This window comes from Rutilus rutilus, assembly GCF_951802725.1.
Source record: "Rutilus rutilus genome assembly, chromosome: 7".
Taxonomy (NCBI): domain Eukaryota; kingdom Metazoa; phylum Chordata; class Actinopteri; order Cypriniformes; family Leuciscidae; genus Rutilus; species Rutilus rutilus.
The window spans coordinates 21,135,324-21,155,688 of NC_140221.1; the positions used below are offsets into that span (position 1 = coordinate 21,135,324).

At 37.1% G+C, this 20,365-nt stretch overlaps 1 protein-coding gene and 1 long non-coding RNA gene across 2 annotated transcripts; both read right to left on the reverse strand.

Annotated features, from left to right (window-relative positions):
• Window positions 1-904: 904 nt before the first annotated feature.
• LOC311294396 lies at window positions 905-3,191 on the reverse strand. Its single transcript, XR_014628053.1, has 3 exons — window positions 2,790-3,191; window positions 2,134-2,198; window positions 905-1,885 (listed from the first exon to the last, which is right to left on the reverse strand). It is a non-coding gene; the product is annotated as an uncharacterized lncRNA (long non-coding RNA).
• A 117-nt stretch (window positions 3,192-3,308) lies between these two features.
• Window positions 3,309-19,491, reverse strand: tars1 (threonyl-tRNA synthetase 1). Its single transcript, XM_084415237.1, has 19 exons — window positions 19,313-19,491; window positions 18,931-18,996; window positions 18,323-18,513; window positions 15,921-16,044; window positions 15,165-15,286; window positions 14,379-14,496; window positions 14,210-14,274; window positions 13,617-13,695; window positions 13,327-13,473; window positions 11,978-12,076; window positions 11,515-11,681; window positions 11,184-11,346; window positions 8,440-8,577; window positions 7,609-7,686; window positions 7,418-7,518; window positions 6,576-6,680; window positions 6,411-6,483; window positions 6,190-6,304; window positions 3,309-3,801 (listed from the first exon to the last, which is right to left on the reverse strand). Exons 1-19 carry the CDS (start codon window positions 19,367-19,369, stop codon window positions 3,653-3,655), a joined length of 2,157 nt encoding a protein of 718 aa, XP_084271363.1. The 5' UTR covers window positions 19,370-19,491; the 3' UTR covers window positions 3,309-3,652.
• Window positions 19,492-20,365: the final 874 nt, after the last annotated feature.

Sequence of the window (20,365 nt, forward strand, 5' to 3'; positions counted from 1 at the left end):
TTGAGGTAAGCTAAAACATACCAAAATTTAATTTCAAAGTGAACTATCCCTTTAAGATGTGCCTTTACTTTTAAATTGTTTCATATTTAGATATAAGTTTAGCATACGCAGAATGATGATGCATCAGATGATGATGTGTTATCATACATAGGAAATAAATAGAAACATTTGCTAATTTAGTTGTAATAGGACAAAATGTAAAATTATTCAGAGACACCATCTTACCCCACTACTGAAGTAAGTTGTCCCCCTATCCCCAGCTAAACATTAAAATAATGTATAAATTACTTTTGATATAATTCTTATTAATATTTTGTATATATTTTTTAAGTGTCTTAAATGTAAAATACTAAATCAACTATATGATTTAGTTGAAAATTTATGAAAAAAACGGACAGACAAAGCAGAATCCCAGTAAAAGCGATTCATCTGAAAGTTACAAATATTCTGTGACTTATATAGGCATATCAATATTTATTTAATTGCCCATATTTTAATTAAAGATATGTGCATAGCTTCACTATGATTGCAGATTCAATTATTTCACTCAATTAACCTAGCTTTTAATGAAAGCGAAGATGTCTGAAATGTACTACTAACTCATGGAAATACTGAATAATAACCCTATTAATTACAATAATGATTAACTTTTAAAATAATAACACAAGTAACATGCCACTTGGGGCCTTCTGTGCCAAAACTTTGATAATTCAACTTCATACAACGTCATAGATCACTATTTTCCACAGACACCAAATTTGATCAATTGACCTCAAAACTGGTCATCTTACCCAGACTTACCCTAACTTCCTGTACACAAAAAGCTAGTAGTATTGAAATTGTGAGAATCAACAGATTACGAAATAAAATATACACTGCAATGATTCGTTTTCATTTTTTTATTCATAAAAAAAAAAAAAAAAAATCGTTTTAAAAGGTTAGGTAAAAATGGAAGTAGAATGCACAGACATTTTGGAAATTACATTTCATAAGTTTTGTATACCATGGGTAAAAATCATATAAATGAACCTACTGCAATAAGGCTCCAAGAACCTACATGGCCTGAACCTACTGCAATGACTACATTTGGTTGCAAATGGAAATAGGAGTATTGTGTTGTACTGTTTGTTGTTGTATTTAGATTAGATTGAGGTAGAGATGTTATCATCCCTGCAAGCATGATAAAAGCAAAGCACACTGAGTTTCTGAACTTCACTCGACAAAAAGAGCGGCATTTCAAAAGCTTTAGCATGTACATTAAAAAAGCACCAGTGTCATTTTATCAAAAAAAAAAAAAAAAAAAAAACATAGAATTTTTTTTTTTAAACATGGTTTCTCATGATGTAATAGAACAACAATAACAAAACAACACAGTGTGTGTAACTAACAATAGCCTCATTTCCTCAGAGTTTAACTTTTACTTTGCATATAGCGAAACATCCTGTTGCGCTTAACTGAGAAAACATTCCATAAGCTTTTACAATGAGGTCAATAAAACAATGTTGTCACATTCTCGGATGGTATATGAACTAAACCTGACGCCCACCAATAGATCATTAATGAGGTAAGCATATCCTGCTGAGAAAAAAATCTGCTAATGTTACTTGACTTCACCATTATGTGCAGATGATTTTATTTTTGATGATTTTATTCTGAATATTCAGTTTAATAACCTCTTTGTATCTGGTGATTATCCACATTGTGATGAGACGCTGCTTCTCTGATGGACAGGGTTTTTCAATGCTATGGTTGAGCTTGTTGGATCATTCAGTCCAAATCGTATAGAGGCCATAACCTGGAATAACTGGGCCTGAAATTCAGTCTCTGGTTTTGCTTTCTCACAGAATTGCTTCTCCTTTGGAGTGAGATCATTCCCTTCAGGTATCTAAATAATGAGATAGGACATGAGAAACTGTTCATTCAAACTGATAATTTTACACAGTTCTACACTGCCACCACATGGCACAAAGCTGCATGTTTTTATTAGTAGTATTATGATTATTATTATTAAGCATATATATATATAATGTTATTAAGCATGTATACTTTGACAAGGTACTGTTCCCTGTCGGAATAGTATTAAAAACAAAAACAACAACAAAACATTATGAGGGAGAACAAAAAAATACTTACTTGAGCAGACACTCTTTGCAGCCATATTTTCTCCTCATCTGTAAACTCCATTGCTGAACTGAAACCTGCAAATAATGTCTTAATCAATGATGGCAAACAAATAAGGTTGTTGAAAGAAATTAGACATTTAATTTAACTATTATTTGTCAAATATGATAGGCCTATGCTTTGACGTCAGCCTGTCAGGGTCTTTATGAGCCAATTTGCATTAAATTAAGCTAGTGCCCCAAAACGCAGACGCTTGTATGAATCAGACAACAAAACATCACACCATGAGTCATTTATTTTTAAAGAAAGATCGCACAAGCCAATCTTTTAAAGCTAACTAGGTTTTTGTGTGCAGGCCCAAGGCTACATCAAAATGAAAGTGAAATTAAACAGTATAGCCTATTCGCTTATTTTTCTTTGCAATAAAATAGTTTGCAAGGAGAAATAAACGTCTCAAATTAAAAATTTGATTGATAATTGTGTCCTATAACCACTCTCACCTTTAAATAAGAAGATCTCCATTTTAAAATTGCCTGGCTGATTACATTGCGAATGACTTCATCTCAGTTTTACAGAAGTATACATTTTAGTACAGAATCGACGTGTCGTCTGGCTCTTAATCGGTCATAAAATGTATTTCTATACATACAAAAGTGATTTTGACTTACCTTTTAAGGAAAATCCTTTAACGCAAATAATTTTTTTTTTCTCGCTAAAATCAGCGCCTTGCTCCTTTTAAACGTTAATAAGGTCTGACCAGTAAGACATCATCTCTGTTAAACAGCAGAACTGTTTTTGAGAGAACGGGACAAAAAAGAAAGAAAAAAAACTCTATTTGTGAGTAAACATAATGCAGACAAAAATCAGCTGCTGTCCCAGCCGGCTGCGGAAGGACGTACGCGAGGGAAAGAAATCGATCCTTTCACTATAGCAATGAAAACAAACTGCAATATGTTCGAAATGAATCAAGTGCTAAAATAAAAATATATTAAATCTGCTACTCGTTCACTACTCGTGATCATCCGGTTTGATGAACGATCTGCACTCACGCGATTTCCCCTAAATCATCTAAGTGAAAGTGAAAGTGACGGTTTCTGTTGGTTTCACTATTATTATGATAGATAGGAAATATTTAACAGCAGCCTTCAACATATATTTAAGTCGTTACAGCAAAAGTGAGACATAAAAGAGTGAAAAGATACCGTTTTATTTCATCTGCAACATATCAGCCCTCGTTTACCCATTCACATATATTGATAGAAAAGTCCCTTTCTTATAACAAAGGACAGTGACTATCTGATGAATGAACATTACCAGAATATTTTGAAAAAGTATTGACAGAGCAAATCTACAGACTTTCGGACAATTGACTAATTTGATTTAAAATATTGTCATTTAAAACAGAGCCCCTGAACCACACAGATCAGTTGAGAGGTAATGGATCATCTATACAGAAGAGCAGCACACTGTTGCCCAGTGGCATCTGAACATATGGCATGTTAAGGAAGGTTTGGCAGAAGGTTAAGGGGGTTCAGAATTCCTCTTCTGCGTTTCGGGTTTTAGAGGCCTTCAGCTCCTTGAGTCGCTCCATGCAGTCCGTCAGACTCCTCTCTCCGTGCACTTTGTTGTCCCGAGTCCTAACGTTCACAGTGTCACTGCTCTTCTCCTTCTCACCCACCACTGTCATTGCATAAACCGAAAGTTAGAATCACAGTGAATTCATGACAAATTAATACATTCTGTAAAAATACCTGCAGCTGACATTTCCCAATTAGAAATCAGGGAAACAAATGGAAATGCAATTTTAATTTAAAGTGCCGCTTTAATGCCATTTTTAAGGTCTCCTATAATAAGTTTAGATGCACTCAAGGTAAAAAAAAAACAAAAAACTAACACTTTAATTTTCTCACAATAGTGCAGCATCACCCTTTATCGCACAGTCTCTGAAATGGTTCAATGAAGGAGCTGCTTTCTTGAAACCTCTCCAAGAGCCAACTCTGCTCTAATTGGTCAGATGGCCCAGTTTGTTTTGATTGGTCTATCAGGAATGGCCGAAATGACTTGTATACACAGTGATACGAACAATGGCATACCACAAAAACTGTCTTCTTTGACATATCGACATAGGCGTAATTTGCGGGTGGGACATTTTTGAAACATTTCTCGGCACGGATGTAAGCTACTAAATATAAAAGAATCTCCAGTTGATTAGCAATTTGTTTGTTTGTGTTAAATAAGAGGCTCATTGCCGCTGTTATCAGTGGCGGAAGGCAACAGTGCTCTTTTGGTGCTCGCGCTTTAATCTATAGTCTGGGAATTCTGCATTGCATTCTGGGTAGTCATGATTTAGGACACTCAGGAGTGTACAATGACAACATACAAATCAAAAGAGAATAAAACAACTACATTTACATTAATACTTTTTAAGAACTGCTTGCACTCACTTAGAATAAATTGACTAATATTTGAATCTTTTAAGAACATTAGTGCGGCCAAGACACTGCACATATCCATCACATATACACTCATAGAAATCATACGGCCGCCTTCTATCGGATCACACACAAGGCCAAATTGATTGCCACTTTTTAGTTATTAAAGAATAAACTGCAAAAGAGAACTGATATATCTGCTACATCAAATAATAAATACAATACAGCTTGATCTCAGCCAGTGGATCATTTATTCAATCAACATGCCTGTATATCATAATATCACCCCTAATTTCTTAATGTTAAAGCATTAATGGATAACAATTATTGTGGCCCTCTGAATGCAGCTTTGAAATGATTTGTATTGTGAAAGTGCTATAGCCTACTGCATTTTTTTTTACTGGACTTATATGGAACAAGTATAAGATTCCTTTTACTGAGAGAAGCTGAACAATAACCAAAGAGCGCTATTGTATGAACACGGAGAGTGATCACAATGAGCTATACCAGGTAACATTTCCAGACACACATTATATTTATACAATACATAAATAAATGTTTTTATACATTATTAATCGTGTGAGCACTTATTCATGTGAACGCAAGCAGTTAAGAAATTATGATATGTAATTATTATAATTATAATCATCAAAATTATGTTCAGAATTATTATAATTTGTTATAATAATAAATATATAAAATGCAAATAATAAAGCCACATTTTGGTTATGGTGATTATTTTCATTGAGTTTTACTTTCACTTTCACCACTGTGTTGTTTCCCAGCTGGTAAACTGAAAAATTGCACTTCCTTTGAGCTTTTCCACACCGATCGTGAGAGCGGCTATGGCAGTTAATAACACAGCAACACTGCAGGTAAACTCATTTAGAATTGTGCTCTTGCAAACTATTATAACTTGACCTTTCAGGAAAAATGTTTTTAAACAAAGACTGTAGTCAGAAGCTTAGTGATGATGATGCTGAAGTCATGCGACTGTGGTGTAGTTCGTCTGTAGCCTACATTTTAGCTCTTGACTTCTGTCAGATGAATTTAGGCTCCAAAATACATGGAGAATGTGTTCATTTGCGAAGATTATCACAAGACCTTATTTTCTGCAATAATCCAAAAGCCAATGGAAAAATCCTATTGGGTTTTTGTCAGTGGGACCAGGGTGATGCAAACTTCTGGGTTCGAAAATATGTCATCCCTGCCGCACTTAATGTAGACCTAGACAGGCATTATCCAAATTGGTCAAAAACCTATGTAGGTTTGTGCAGAAAGTAAGACTGGAATTGCTTGAACAGTTAAACTTTTTTTTTTTTTGGGGGGGGGGGGGGGAGTCAGTAACTCCATTTGTTGTGCACTTTGAAACTTTACAGACTATTTACATTCACAAACTGCTATATTATACACTTCCAGACTATTTACATTCACAAACTGCTATATTATACACTTCCCAAAAGGTAATAGCCAAAAAAGCATAAGAGGTGCACTTTAAATTACTGAGAATCAGTCATGGTTTGCTTGTGTTTTTTGTTTGTTTATGAAACACAAGGGCATTTATATATAGCGACCTTTATTTTGGCACCAACTATAAAACCATTTTCGAATGTTAAGGTTATGTTGGATCACTTACCTAAAATGAAATTGTACTGAGCTAACTGTGCATTTCTGATCTTCTTGTTCAGTGTGCAGCCTGGGTCCAGGTCCACATCCGTCATCAACCCTCCCTTGTGGAACTCCTGTTGTACCTGAGATTAACAAGGGCTTTTTAATATTCTAATTATGACCTGGTAGTTTATGCTGGAATCAGAGCTAACAGATATTAATGCATCATACATTTCTAACAGAACTTACTCTCTGGGCGTACTCATCACAAGTAGGTCCTACGGGCACCACCATCACCTGATGTGGGGACAGCCACAGTGGCCTGTGGGACACCAAAGCAGGAGAATTTGTTTTAAGCACATATGGTGTGAGACTAAACTTTATCATGTTAGAGAGTCTCTTCCTTAACTGTACCATTTTCCTCCATAGTTTTCAGTCAGGATGGCGATCATGCGTTCCACTGAGCCTAGGATTGCTCTGTGGATGATTACAGGTCTCTTCTTGTCATCACCATCATGGCTGAAGACAAACAAGATTTGGATCAGCAGATTAGACAGCTGACGATCATGAAGTGAAATGCAGGAGGAGTGTAGTAAACAAATGTAACCACAAAATGTCACTGTTGTACAGGGAACAAAAATACAGGGATTTTCCTTGTTATTTTTATTATATACAGACTAAGGCCCTGATCACACCTGACGCGTTTTTTGCAGTGAGAGGCGCCTGTTTTCAATTGGTTTCCTATGGCAGCGAGCGTTCTGCGCGCTGTTTATGCGCCTGCTGCGCCTCGCGTTTTACCGCCCGCTGCGCCACGCGTTTTTGAAGTTGAAAAAAAAGCAACTCCGAGCGGAAAAAGCGCCCGACGTCATCGCGGTTTTTTCCACTGTCCAATCGAGTGAATGGAGAGGCGGGTCTTCCGTTTTAGTGATGAAAGCTACAGTTGCTTGAACGCCCGGAGAGTGCGATGATGGAGGATAAACTTGTGGTGCTCTCGCGGGTTACCAGGAGCTTAACGACTTCACGAACCGTAACTACCACAATGTTAACAGAAAGTAAATAAAGTTAATAAAAGGCTGATTTGACGTTTACTTGACTGACAGGTCAGCTGTTTCAGTGGTTGCATAGCAACATAAAAAACGCAGCGCACTGCTCGTTCTGTGTGATGGTCACAACTGTACACCTCGCGTTTTCGAACCTGAAAAACGCGTTAGGTGTGATCGGCCCCTAAGATGTAATGTTTTCTTGAGTAAACATACCTTACAAAAGTGAGATTGAAACGAATAGGCAACTGGAAGTCCAGCTGAATGGTGGCACATTGGTGATACCTGCCGATGGCATCCTTTATCTGAATATCAATCTGAGTGACAGAAAAACACAAAATACTTGAGTTGAGTGTAAAGCCATTTTATAAGCGTTCATATATTTTGCTTTCATTATCCGTGTGTACCTTTGGTCCGTAGAAAGCTCCATCACCAGGATTCAGAACCCATTTCTCTCCAAAGTCATTCAGGCTGTTCTCCAGTTGCTAAAACAATTAACAAGGGCTTAATGAATTCAAACTGGAAGAGATATGCACAATTCATCATTCAAATCATAAGAGATTAACTGTATTAAACACTAAAAAATATATTCTTAAAAATTGATTGAGATGTTATGATAGTGGTAAAATTACACCTTATATTATGTACACCATGGTTCAAAAGTATGGCGTCGGTAGGATTTTTCTTTCGAAGAAATTAATAATTTTATTCAGTAAAGATGAATTAAATGTGACAGTAAATGCATAGTGTTTCAAAAGATTTATTTTTTAATTTTTTTATAAGTGCTCCTGTTTTGAACTTTCTATTCATCAAAAAATCTGACTTAATAAATCACGGTTTTCATAAAAATATTAAGCAACACAACGGTTTTCAAAATTGATAATAACATAATTTCTTGATCCAAGTCAATATTAGAATGATTTCTGTCATTCTACGACAGATGAAGGATCATGTGACAGTGAAGACGGGAGTAATGATGCTGAAAATTCTGCTTTGCCATCACAGGAAAAAAATTGTAAATATTAAATTAGAAAACAGTTATTTAAATTGTAATAATATTTCACAATTTTAAGTTTTTTACTGATTTCTGATCAAATAAATGCAGCCTTGGTGTTTTCTTTCAAAAACATTACGTAAATCTTACCAACCCTAAACTTTTGAACAATAGTGTATGTAAATTGGTTTGCTTTCATGCACACAGTTTTCTTTTTGAGTTTATGGTAAGTTTCAAATTCTACCTTTTCAGCCTGGTCCCACACTTCAGGTTCTCCTAGGAACTTCTCTGGCCTGGTAGAGAGGTTCAACTTGAAGGTGAAGCCAAACACCTCATAAACCGTACGTAGGAAGTTGAGACAACCCTTTATCTCAGATTCAATCTAATAGGAGTAAAAGTAAGAAGCCAGGTAAGATGAGGAGAAAAATTACCTCTTATTTTAAATTCAAAAGAACTCCCAGACCTTCAGACCAATAATTTTCCATGGCATACTAAAAATAATAAAATAATTATACAGAGATAAAAAAAAGAGCATAACCAGATACATTTATATTCACAATAGAAATTATGGATATAAGATCTTATTCATTTCAATGACTTCTACAGGTTTGGGAAATACTTTACTTTAGTAGTAATATTTTACTACTATCACACAGAAACCGTTTCACAATTTGTATCAGTCTGCTTGTTTCTGCCTAATCTATAATGGCTGCATTTCTCACAGCAAGCGTCAATGGCGGAGCAGCAAACCCACTATAATTCTAACAAATACTATTGTTATTGTGTCACAGCATGTAGAAAGAGTAGTAGAATGTAGTTGTTTAGACCTCAAATATGCGATTTATATACAAACATAGCACCTGTTAGACCTTTTCGGAGTTGTTTGAATGAGCTCATGTAGCTCATTTCGGAGCTCATGTAGTCTCAGAGAACGAGTCTCGGCCAGTCCTTCGTGAAATTACCGTCTTATGTAGATAGTGGTTAAACATCTAAATCATTCTGGGTATATCAAACTGGCGATCTTTGGTCTTATTAATCTATTATTTGTTCCAAACAAATCGATTTGGCTAAGGGCAAGGTTAAGTTTCATAACTTTAGATTTTTAATTCACTTAAATCCTGTACTAACTAGAGCACTGCTTTTGACTGAATTGTTTGCTTGTGCTTATCTCCTGTTGTACAAACTTCTTATACTTGGCAATTATAATGGCTATAATTGTTCATTTAAATATTGTTCAATAAATAATATTTTATTTTATATAAATAATATCCATGCCATATTTGGTATTGAGAAAGGGCTGTTAAGGATATTGATTTCAAATTCAGTGAAAGTTAAATTATTATGCCTGTAGATGGCAACAAAGACTGTCTTTATAAGTGAGTCAGAAGCAAAGAAAGGGACTGAAACAAGGCTGAGAAAACGGACATTATCTTTTCTTTAAACAACACCTCATAAGATGCAACCGACAAATGCATTGACTAGAGCAGTCATGGGAAATCCCCATAACTGTTAAAAGGACACTAAGACAAAGATATCGCTTTCCTCAGTGGACATTCTAACTGTTTTTATAACGAACATAAGATTGACATGACGGATTAATGCTATAGGCCTATCAGATGTAGGTAATACACTCGCTCTCTCATAATACAATTAGCTTCCATGAAGTAACTCAGTGTTCCTTTGTTGCTAGTTCTAAAATTTAATTTTAGAATTAGTAACGGAGGCTTGGGCTCAACTGTTAAACTGTCAACTTGAGATTTGCATCTGTGGTGGAAGAAAGTAGTTCCACACAAAGACGTTTTTTAAAGGGGTCATGTAATGGTACATGCACTTTTACAAGTTGATTGTACTGAAATGTGTGTTGGCAGTGCCTGTACACAACCATCATAAAATGATAAAAATCCATCCAGTGTTTTTTTTTTTTAAATCTTCTTATATGTTTTCCCCCATCTCAAATCAAGCCGTTCGATTTTGTGATGTCACAAAATCGACGCCCCTCCCACGATTGTTGATTGACAGCAGCGTTTCAACACAGACCCGCCCTCGCTCGTGAGCGAGCTGTCAATCATAGTCCGCGCGTCATTGTTGATACGCTGGAGCACTGTCTATGAGCAGAATGGCGTCTAAGCGATTGTGGTGTTCTGTTCTTGGGTGTATTAAGGAACACAGCAGTCATTTTGATGTTCCTAAATCCGAACCGCTGAAGACGCAGTGGCTGAGTTTTGTTTTCGAAGGGAATATTCCCCACGATCAACGTCAATGCTTTCATGTTTGCGCGAATCATTTCACACACCAGACTGCTTTACAAACGAGGGTCAGTATAAGAAGCTGCTCCTGAAAAAAGGATCGGTACCAACTATTCGTGTTCCTGCTGAACCTCCTGCTGAGAAGAACTGAAGTGAGTGTAACGTTTTATTGACCTTTATATTAATCTTAATATTAATCTTTGCAAATCGCTAGCACGCTTCACGATGAATGCAGCTAAGGTTTACACTCAGGGTACATTACGGCATGTTTTCTATGTACGACGTTCTCAATAGAATTCATAATCCCACGTTTATAATGAACAACGCGTTATGGTTATTGTGTTACAAACGCAGTACGCACAGAATAGAGTGGCGGGGTGAGCAAAGCTCATTATCATTTAAAGACACATGCACTTAAACGGCGTGCTGAAAACAGAGCTGTTTTTGACCAGGTAAAATTAGTGTTTTCTTACAATACTAATGAGAATTTTTAATTAAAGTATATTACAAACTTTTAATTTAGACCCTAAAGAATCATATTAGCTTGTACAAAAATGGCATTATATGACCCCTTTAAAGAAACTCTGTTGTCGTTTCTTATTTATTTAAACACTTGTGCCAACGAACTGTTGTATAAAAGCAAAGATATATGGCTCTATCACACTGCTGTGATTTCCTCCAGCCATGCTGACATAGAGACATATCGCACTCATTCTCGTGTGATATTGCTCATGTAACGTGCCTGGTCCATAGAGCAGAAGATGTGAGCGTCATCTTGTTGGAAGCGTCTGACTCTTGTCAGGCCACTCAGAGCTCCAGACAGCTCATTACGATGCAAGACCCCAAAGTCAGCCAGACGCAGGGGCAGCTCCCTCCATGAACGGGGGCGGTGGTCAAACATCAGACTGGAAAACAAGGAAAACATTTACATAAAGAAAAATCATCCCAAAAAAGATTTTCCTTGCTAAGGTTTTTGCATTCAGGTATACTGTGCTGTCATATTGTCAATGCCTTTTATGATTAACAAACACTTAATGTTGCTTAACGTTCGTGAATTTAGAAAGATTGTGTACCAGTGTCCAGGGCAGTTCATGGGCTTGAGAGCAAAGATCTCCTTCTCCACCTCAAAAGAGAACATGTTTTCGCTGTAGTGCTGCCAGTGTCCTGAGGTTTGCCACAGTTTGCTGTTGTAGATGTTCGGAGTGACCACTTCCTGGAATCCCCTCTTTCTGTATTCACTCTACACGATAAAATATACCACAGTACAACAAAAACGGTCCATGAAAAAATACATAAATATTCAAGTGGTTTGCCCACAATCATTAATGGGGTCCTTGAAGTGGACCAACCTATCCATTACATGGTCTACTGAACCATGACATCCATAAAATGCAATTTAGCATATCCTAATAGACCTCTGCAAACCCGGCTCCACATCACACCCTTGTTCTGTTGGCTATTGTAATTTTTTTTAATGGTTGATATCAGCTCTGTAGTAACAGAATAAACTATGAATTCGAAATGGGGGAAACTCACCCTAATAAACTCGATCAGCGTATTATAGATGTAGGCTCCTTTAGGGAGAAAGAAACAGCTACCCGGGCTCAGGTCGTGGAAGAAAAACAAGTCTTGCTCCTGGAAAGACAAAAGCGAGAGAGTGTGTAAACATTAAAGGTGAGAAAAACAATTATGGCACAGGTCAGAAATCTAATACAGATTACAGGAGGATACATGGGAAAAGAACAAGAGAAGTTCAAACGAGCAAAAGAGACAAAAAAATAGGACAAATGGCTGATTACGCTCTAGCTATTGTTGTGACAAAGTGTTCCCTGCGCACCCATCAGCATGCCCATGAACAGATGGCACATTAAGAAGACAGACATCTGCCTTCTTTATGGGCACAGTCCCCGCTCCCCACACAGCCCACCTATCAGACCAGTCTTTAGTCACCCCAGCAAGACTCCATACATATCAAATGAGGGGCAACTTTCTGCACAAGTCATTAGAACACAGAGGCCTCCACATGTCCTCCATAGTGAGCAGTTTTGTCCACCAACAGGGCTTTTTTTATTTTAACTTGCCCACTGCTGACATCGCTTTATAATTATTCACTTGCAGTAAGGATGAGCATACATGTTACTGCTGGATTTATGATTTAAGTACAAAACTGTTGGGGTCAATTTAAAGGATGCATTAAATTGATCAAAAGGGACGGTAAAAGCGTTTATAATCTTACTCAAGATTTCTATTTCCAATAAATGCTGTTCTTTTGAACTTTCTATTCATCGAAGAATCCTGAAACTGTTTTCAGCATCGGTAAGAAGAAGAAATGTTTCTTGAGGAGCAAATCAGCATATTAGAATGATTTCTGAAGGATAATGTGTTGCTGAAAACTCAGCTCTGCCATCACAAATAACATTTCAAAATATATTAAAATAGAAAACAGTTATAAAAAAAAAAAAAAAAAAATCTAATAAATGCAGCCTTGGTCTTAAAAGCATTATTTCTAAAACATTTTCAAAAATCCTACCGACCCTAAACATCTGAATTGTAGTGTATGAAAGACTTTTTGATTAAGAGTTTTGTATGTACGAGTCAGTACTGTGCACCATTAGTATTTAATTCATGTCACCCAAGTGTTCAAATAAAGCATGATTTACATAATCCATAGGAGGGGATTACCACTGACGCAGCATTTTGTGTGGCCATGCCATGAATAAAAAAAAATTTGTGATGTGCTGCATATTTCATAAATATTTTTGGCTTATCTGTAGACAGTACCTCCGTCTGTTTATTTAAAAAATCCACAACATATTTCATATGAGCGATGGGTTTTTTGATCCTGTATTTATATACATTTTCATTGTTCATACATCTACTCATACCCGTCCCAGTTTGCGATGATCCCTGTTCTTGGCTTCTTCCTGGAATTTCTCCCATTCTTTCAGCATCTTGGGATCAGGGAAAGAAATGCCATAGATCCTTTGCAGGCTCTCCATCTCAGCTTTGCCCTCCCAGTATGTAGAGGAGTTCTGTGATGTACATCATATACGTTATTTGGGATCATATACCTGTACATAACGCTGTAAAGATAATATGCCCAATGTACAGATCAAGACAACAGGACATAGAGGACTGTTCTCAAAACGATTAAGAAAAGGACTGAATTCTGCACCTTGTGGATCTTTAAGGCCTTGATCTTTCCTGTATGTCTTACATGAGGCCCTCTGCACAGATCAATCAAAGGCCCACACCTACAAAAGCAGAAGCAAAAAGAACGTGTAAATAAACTAAGGTATAAATATACTGTACATAGACTACCATTCAAAAGTGTGAAATATTATTACAATTTAAATTAAATATTTTCTATTTTAATATATTTGAATTTATTCCTGTGATGAAAGTGGAACTCTTCAGCAGTGTCACATGATCCTTCAGAAATCATTCTAATATGCCGATTTGCTGCTCAAGGAACTTTTCCATTATCAATGTTGAAAACAGTTGTACTGCTAAATATTTTTTTGTGGAAACCATGATCATTTTCTTTTTTGATGAATAGAAAGTTCAAAAGAACAGCATTTATTTGAAACAGATCTAAAAGTCTTTACTGACATTTTGATCAATTGAATGTGTCCTTGCTGAATTAAAGTATTAATTTCTTTCAAAAACCACAACTTTTAAACAGCAATGTCAGTAGACTTGAAAAAATTGATGAGCACAAAATATACGTTTATATACAGTATACGTTTTTGCAACCAAAAATCAGACCTGTAAACTGTAGTTGTTGGGGTGGTAACCTTTTCATTCAGGATCCTGCACTTGAACTTGTTGTACTAGAAGAACAAGAGAGGCAGATTTCACCAGTCTGAACTTCAACGTTAAGGGTGTATTCATGGCATGATCTTACATTTCTCTCTTTTAGAAAGGAAGTACCTACCTTAAACATCTCCAACAGAGTCTCCTTCTTTACCTCCAGCCTCTCAAAGGGCTGCTTCTCTTTGATGATCTTCTTACATAAGTTCTCCAAAAAGGGGAAATCATTACTCGATACACCTCTGAAAACCGACAGACGAGGAAGGGAGAGGATAAAGTAAAGTACACAAAGCTGCACAGGTTTCATTACAAAATTTAAGCCCTTCTTAAATAAAATAAAAAGAATGCAAAGAATAAGCAAACATCTCACAGACGTCATCAACTAAATAAACTTTTTCTACCAGCAGACATCTATTATGACAAAGCAATGCTTTTTCAGAAAACTACCTGTTCTGGACCTGACAGAGCCACACTAACAAACAAGGCAGAGTTTGACGGTGATATTATCAAAATGAATAACATTTGCATAAATTGACTTCCAACAAGTAAATTGCTGCATTTATTATCGTGGTCAAACAAAAGGTCAAGTAATTGTTGAAAGGATTTTTAAAAAAAAGGACAACAATTTTTTATTTCTTGAACAGCTGCCTGGCATAATTTCTAAACCACAGATGAATTAATGTGACTTTTAAACTCTGACTGGCAGTTCTAAATAATAGATAGTGAATGGACATAACAATGACTTGCATTAAGCATGGATAAGCACAATCATGAGGCATATTGCCATTCAACACTTGTAGTCTACTCCATAATACCACTTCTAAAGAAATTTAGACTTTAGAATTTAGAAATTTAGACCACTTCTAAAGAAAATCTAAAGAAAAAACAAGAGAGAACATATTTGACTTACTCAGTTTCAAGAAACATATCATAGTAAAAGCCATTCTCAATAGGTGGTCCGTAACAAAGGCAGCCTCCATAGACTCTCTCCATGGCCTCTCCCATTATGTGGGCACTGGAGTGCCAATAAACCTAAAAAGAACAAGTATGTTTTCTGAAATAATATGCACTCTTTCAATCACCTATTATATAAAATATTTATAATATAAACATTGTCTCCAAGCCAGCAATTGCACTGCAATGGTGACATTTCATTTGTGGTGTGGTCATTGCTACGGCAGACAAGTGTTCATTAAAGAGGACATATTATGCGCTTTTACAAAGTCTTGATTCTACTGGAATAGATTTTCATGCTTGAATGTTCAAAGATCACTTTTTTTTTTTTACATATTTAACATTGTTGCAGCACCTCTCGTCCCAGTCTGTCAGGAACGCTCCTTTTAGTTGTTGTTTCCATGAAGCCCTTCCTTCCGAAAAGCAATTTTCTCTGATTGGTCAGACCAGTGTGTTATGAGTGGTCAACCGCTTTGAACGCATCTCGTAAATGTCACGCACCCATAACTGCAATTTTCAACACGTAACTTAACCAGGACTCATACACCCCACCCCCCTCCCCTTTTTTTGTGTATGCGGGAATTATGAGTGATAAATAAATGAGCAATTTAAGTAAAGAAACACTAAAGAAAGTTGAAAATGTAAAAAGCATAACAGGGCCTCTTTAAAATTAATAATGCAAATGCAAACTTGTAGAACACTCTAAACTTACTGCTTGTGCTTCTTCGTCATCAAATTTGAGAAACACTAGACTGCAGTCTTCCTCTAAGGGCCTGTCCAGATCCCACACCCCATTGTTCACTTTGGAGATCACAGTATTATCAGCAAGGCCTTGGCTTGTAATAAAAATACATTATAATGTTATACATTTGTGATTAGAGTTGGAAGCACAGTGCAATCAAGCAATTCACTAAGAAAACACAATTTTGTGTGCCTTTCATTGAGACTAACCAGAAGGTGTAACAAGCTATTTTAATAGATGTGCCTTCTTTTTTTTTTTTTTTTTTTTAAACATTTGTATATACAGTGAGGAAAATAAGTATTTGAACACCCTGCTATTTTGCAAGTTCTCCCATTTGGAAATCATGGAGGGGTCTGAAATTGTCGTCGTAGGTGCATGTCCACTGTGAGAGACATAATCTAAAAAAGAAATCCAGAAATCACAATATATGATTTTTTAACTATTTATTTGTATGATACAGCTGCAAATAAGTATTTGAACACCTGTCTATCAGCTAGAATTCTGACCCTCAAAGACCTGTTAGTCTGCCTTTAAAATGTCCACCTCCACTCCATTTATTATCCTACATTAGATGCACCTGTTTGAGGTCGTTAGCTGCATAAAGACACCTGTCCACCCCATACAATCAGTAAGAATCCAACTACTCACATGGCCAAGACCAAAGAGCTGTCCAAAGACACTAGAGACAAAATTGTACACCTCCACAAGGCTGGAAAGGGCTACGGGGAAATTGCCAAGCAGCTTGGTGAAAAAAGGTCCACTGTTGGAGCAATCATTAGAAAATGGAAGAAGCTAAACATGACTGTCAATCTCCCTCGGACTGGGGCTCCATGCAAGATCTCACCTCGTGGGGTCTCAATGATCCTAAGAAAGGTGAGAAATCAGCCCAGAACTACACGGGAGGAGCTGGTCAATGACCTGAAAAGAGCTGGGACCACCGTTTCCAAGGTTACTGTTGGTAATACACTAAGACGTCATGGTTTGAAATCATGCATGGCACGGAAGTTTCCCCTGCTTAAACCAGCACATGTCAAGGCCCGTCTTAAGTTTGCCAATGACCATTTGGATGATCCAGAGGATTCATGGGAGAAAGTCATGTGGTCAGATGAGACCAAAATAGAACTTTTTGGTCATAATTCCACTAAACGTGTTTGGAGGAAGAAGAATGATGAGTACCATCCCAAGAACACCATCCCTACTGTGAAGCATGGGGGTGGTAGCATCATGCTTTGGGGGTGTTTTTCTGCACATGGGACAGGGCGACTGTACTGTATTAAGGAGAGGATGACCAGGGCCATGTATTGCGAGATTTTGGGGAACAACCTCCTTCCCTCAGTTAGAGCATTGAAGATGGGTCGAGGCTGGGTCTTCCAACATGACAATGACCCGAAGGAGTGGCTCTGTAAGAAGCATATCAAGGTTCTGGCGTGGCCTAGCCAGTCTCCAGACCTAAACCCAATAGAGAATCTTTGGAGGGAGCTCAAACTCCGTGTTTCTCAGCGACAGCCCAGAAACCTGACTGATCTAGAGAAGATCTGTGTGGAGGAGTGGGCCAAAATCCCTCCTGCAGTGTGTGCAAACCTGGTGAAAAACTACAGGAAACGTTTGACCTCTGTAATTGCAAACAAAGGCTACTGTACCAAATATTAACATTGATTTTCTCAGGTGTTCAAATACTTATTTGCAGCTGTATCATACAAATAAATAGTTAAAAAATCATACATTGTGATTTCTGGATTTTTTTTTTAGATTATGTCTCTCACAGTGGACATGCACCTACGATGACAATTTCAGACCCCTCCATGATTTCTAAGTGGGAGAACTTGCAAAATAGCAGGGTGTTCAAATACTTATTTTCCTCACTGTAACACAAACACAATATGACATGTTGCAGTCTTCTTTGCATTTCACCTCTGCTCAAGATTGATTCCAGTCTAGCTTACTAACAAACCTGGCATCGTACACTAGTATGAATATGGTTGGCAGTTGGCACTGTGACAAATTGCTTATGTTCCTCTGTTGTAAGTTGCTTTGTATAACAGTGTCTGCTAACTGCATAAATGTAACCCAAATTCAATATTGCTAGTCAATATTGCTATATTATGGTCAATTTTATTAAAAATATATTATTGCAATATTACAGTCAATATTGCTATTCTGAATTGCTCAAACAAACAGGGAATTGTTTTGATGCATCATGAAGCCTGCAGTGTTTATAAGTTGTCTATATTAAATATTTTAAAATTAGAGCTTCAAGTCAAGTTAGCAAATCGTTTACAAGTGCCATTGCTAACTGTGTCATTGTTTCGAACAGCTTGACAACATTAGGGCTGAAAATGCGTGCCTCGTTGACGTTTAGTTTAGTTACTAACCTGATGCCACAGGCAACCTGGTACGGTGTGGTCTTCCAGGACTCCCCATCTATTAATTTTCCATCGGGCAGCATTATCTTGATGGGCTTGCTGTCTTTTGCTGCTTTCTCAGCCAGCAGGGCATCGTGTTCTGCCTTCAGCTTGTTATATACAGACAGACGCCCCTCAATGTACTGTGGTGGAGGACTCAACTATAGATAAGAGAGAGACAAACTCATAACACAAACTCTGTCCATTGTTTTAAAAGCCCTTCACAGTGCATGTATCATAAATAATAAACCATGGCACCATTTAACATTACAGGAAAAGTATTGTGTTTGAAATTATGAAGCAAACCAAGAACATCTTCCTCTGGCAAGGTAGCCTACATATTTAAATGCACATATGCCAAATATTTTCTAGGTACATAATGTATGCATTGCAATACATGTCATATGCTTTTTAATACATTTAGCAAATTATAAAGGTAATTAGAGTCCATTCTGGAACAGCTGGAATGATGCTGGCAGAGGTCAGGGGTACTCTGTTCAAATTTTAGGGATACTACACTCCACCAGTGTTGTAATGAGAATATGCAAGTATTATAATCCAATAATAGAAGCACTAACCTCAGCCTTGCCACCTGCATCTCCACCAGGATTCTTGTTTTTCTTCTTTCCTCCATCTTTGCTATTCTGAAAAAAAGGGTGTGACGTTCATTGGTTGTTACTGTCACCTGTCAATAAGTTGTTCATGTCAACAACAAAAAAGTTCAAACGTGTCACTCACTCCACCCACTGTAAAGTGATACAGAAACCATACCTGACTGCAGACATTTAAATACCATATTAAATGATCTAACGTACAAATAACGAGAGAAACTTGCACCAAAGACCCTTAAACCAATAAAACTAAGGGATTCTGCGTTTTGACAGCAGCATGCAGTGACTGCCTCAGACAGAGGACTTCACTAGCTAGTCAGCTAACTGCATTTAACGTTATATCTGATACCTTCTTCTCGTCCATTTTCAGATCCTTCATCTGCTCGGTCACGCTCTCATCCGCCATAATTAGACGAAAATATCACAAGCACGAACAAGTAACACGAACCAACAGTTTGCAGTTTAGTACAGAGTTTATTCGAGACACCGGCATACACGTTTCCCGGATATTGCAGGGAAGCCAATGCTGATGCAACATTATGATACATTTGGGATGTTGTCCGTGATTGGCGACTCACTGTGATTGACGTGAGTATAAACCAATCATCAGACAGAACATTCCAGTTCTGGCCAGGTTCTGGCGCAGTAAGATGACGCAATCCGAACGGCATCCTTCAAATGGTAAGGCAGCCTGACTTCTGCCATTTGATTGCTACTTATTATATAATACGTAATTTGAATCAGAGTAATAATAACAACACGAAGCTTTATGCAGCAAAAACGCTTTAGCAATAAATATGGGTTTCCTCTCAAACACAATAAGCAATGCACTCTAGTGGTACCTAGTGGTCAGAAATAGGAAGCGCACCTATTAATAATAACAACATAATTGTTTAGTATACAAACAGCACCTTAGAGGCTACTTATACAAAAGGCATTTATTTACATCGGGTATTTATAGCATACCTGCTGGGTATTACACATTATTTACCACAAACTTAGCCTTCTAACTCTAACAGCATATTGTTTCATAGGCAAGGCAAGGCTCTTGAACTGAAAGTCCTTGTGGACTGGACATTTTATATAAGGCTATCAAATGGGGAGCAGAGGTGTTTGTGGAACTGCAGAGGAGTCATGAGTTTCAATATTAGTCAGAAATGGTAAATATATAAAAGCCATGTTGATTGTAGTGTTTAAATTACAGCCTGGTATGGAAACCTGGGAATGAGGAAAAATAATAAAATGCGCAGGATAGTGAGAACGGCTGAAAAATAATGAGACGCCAGAGAACACGATGCCAGTTCAGAAGAGCAACAAGGGTCCCATTCCACACACCCACTTTACTCAGAATTTAATGCTTTCATCTGAAAGAAGGTAGGCTTATAAGGTCCCCAAACTTCTT

Excerpts from the sequence above, each read along its gene's own strand:
- tars1 (XM_084415237.1), bottom strand. The coding sequence starts at position 19,369 with ATGGCGGATGAGAGCGTGACCGAGCAGATGAAGGATCTGAAAATGGAC. Across the intron at positions 8,578-11,183 it reads TCTTCTGCTCTATGGACCAG|ATTGAATCTGAGATAAAGGG; the intron begins GCACGTTACATG and ends TACTCCTATTAG. Across the intron at positions 3,802-6,189 it reads TCAGTACAATTTCATTTTAG|TGGTGGGTGAGAAGGAGAAG; the intron begins GTAAGTGATCCA and ends ATGCAATGACAG.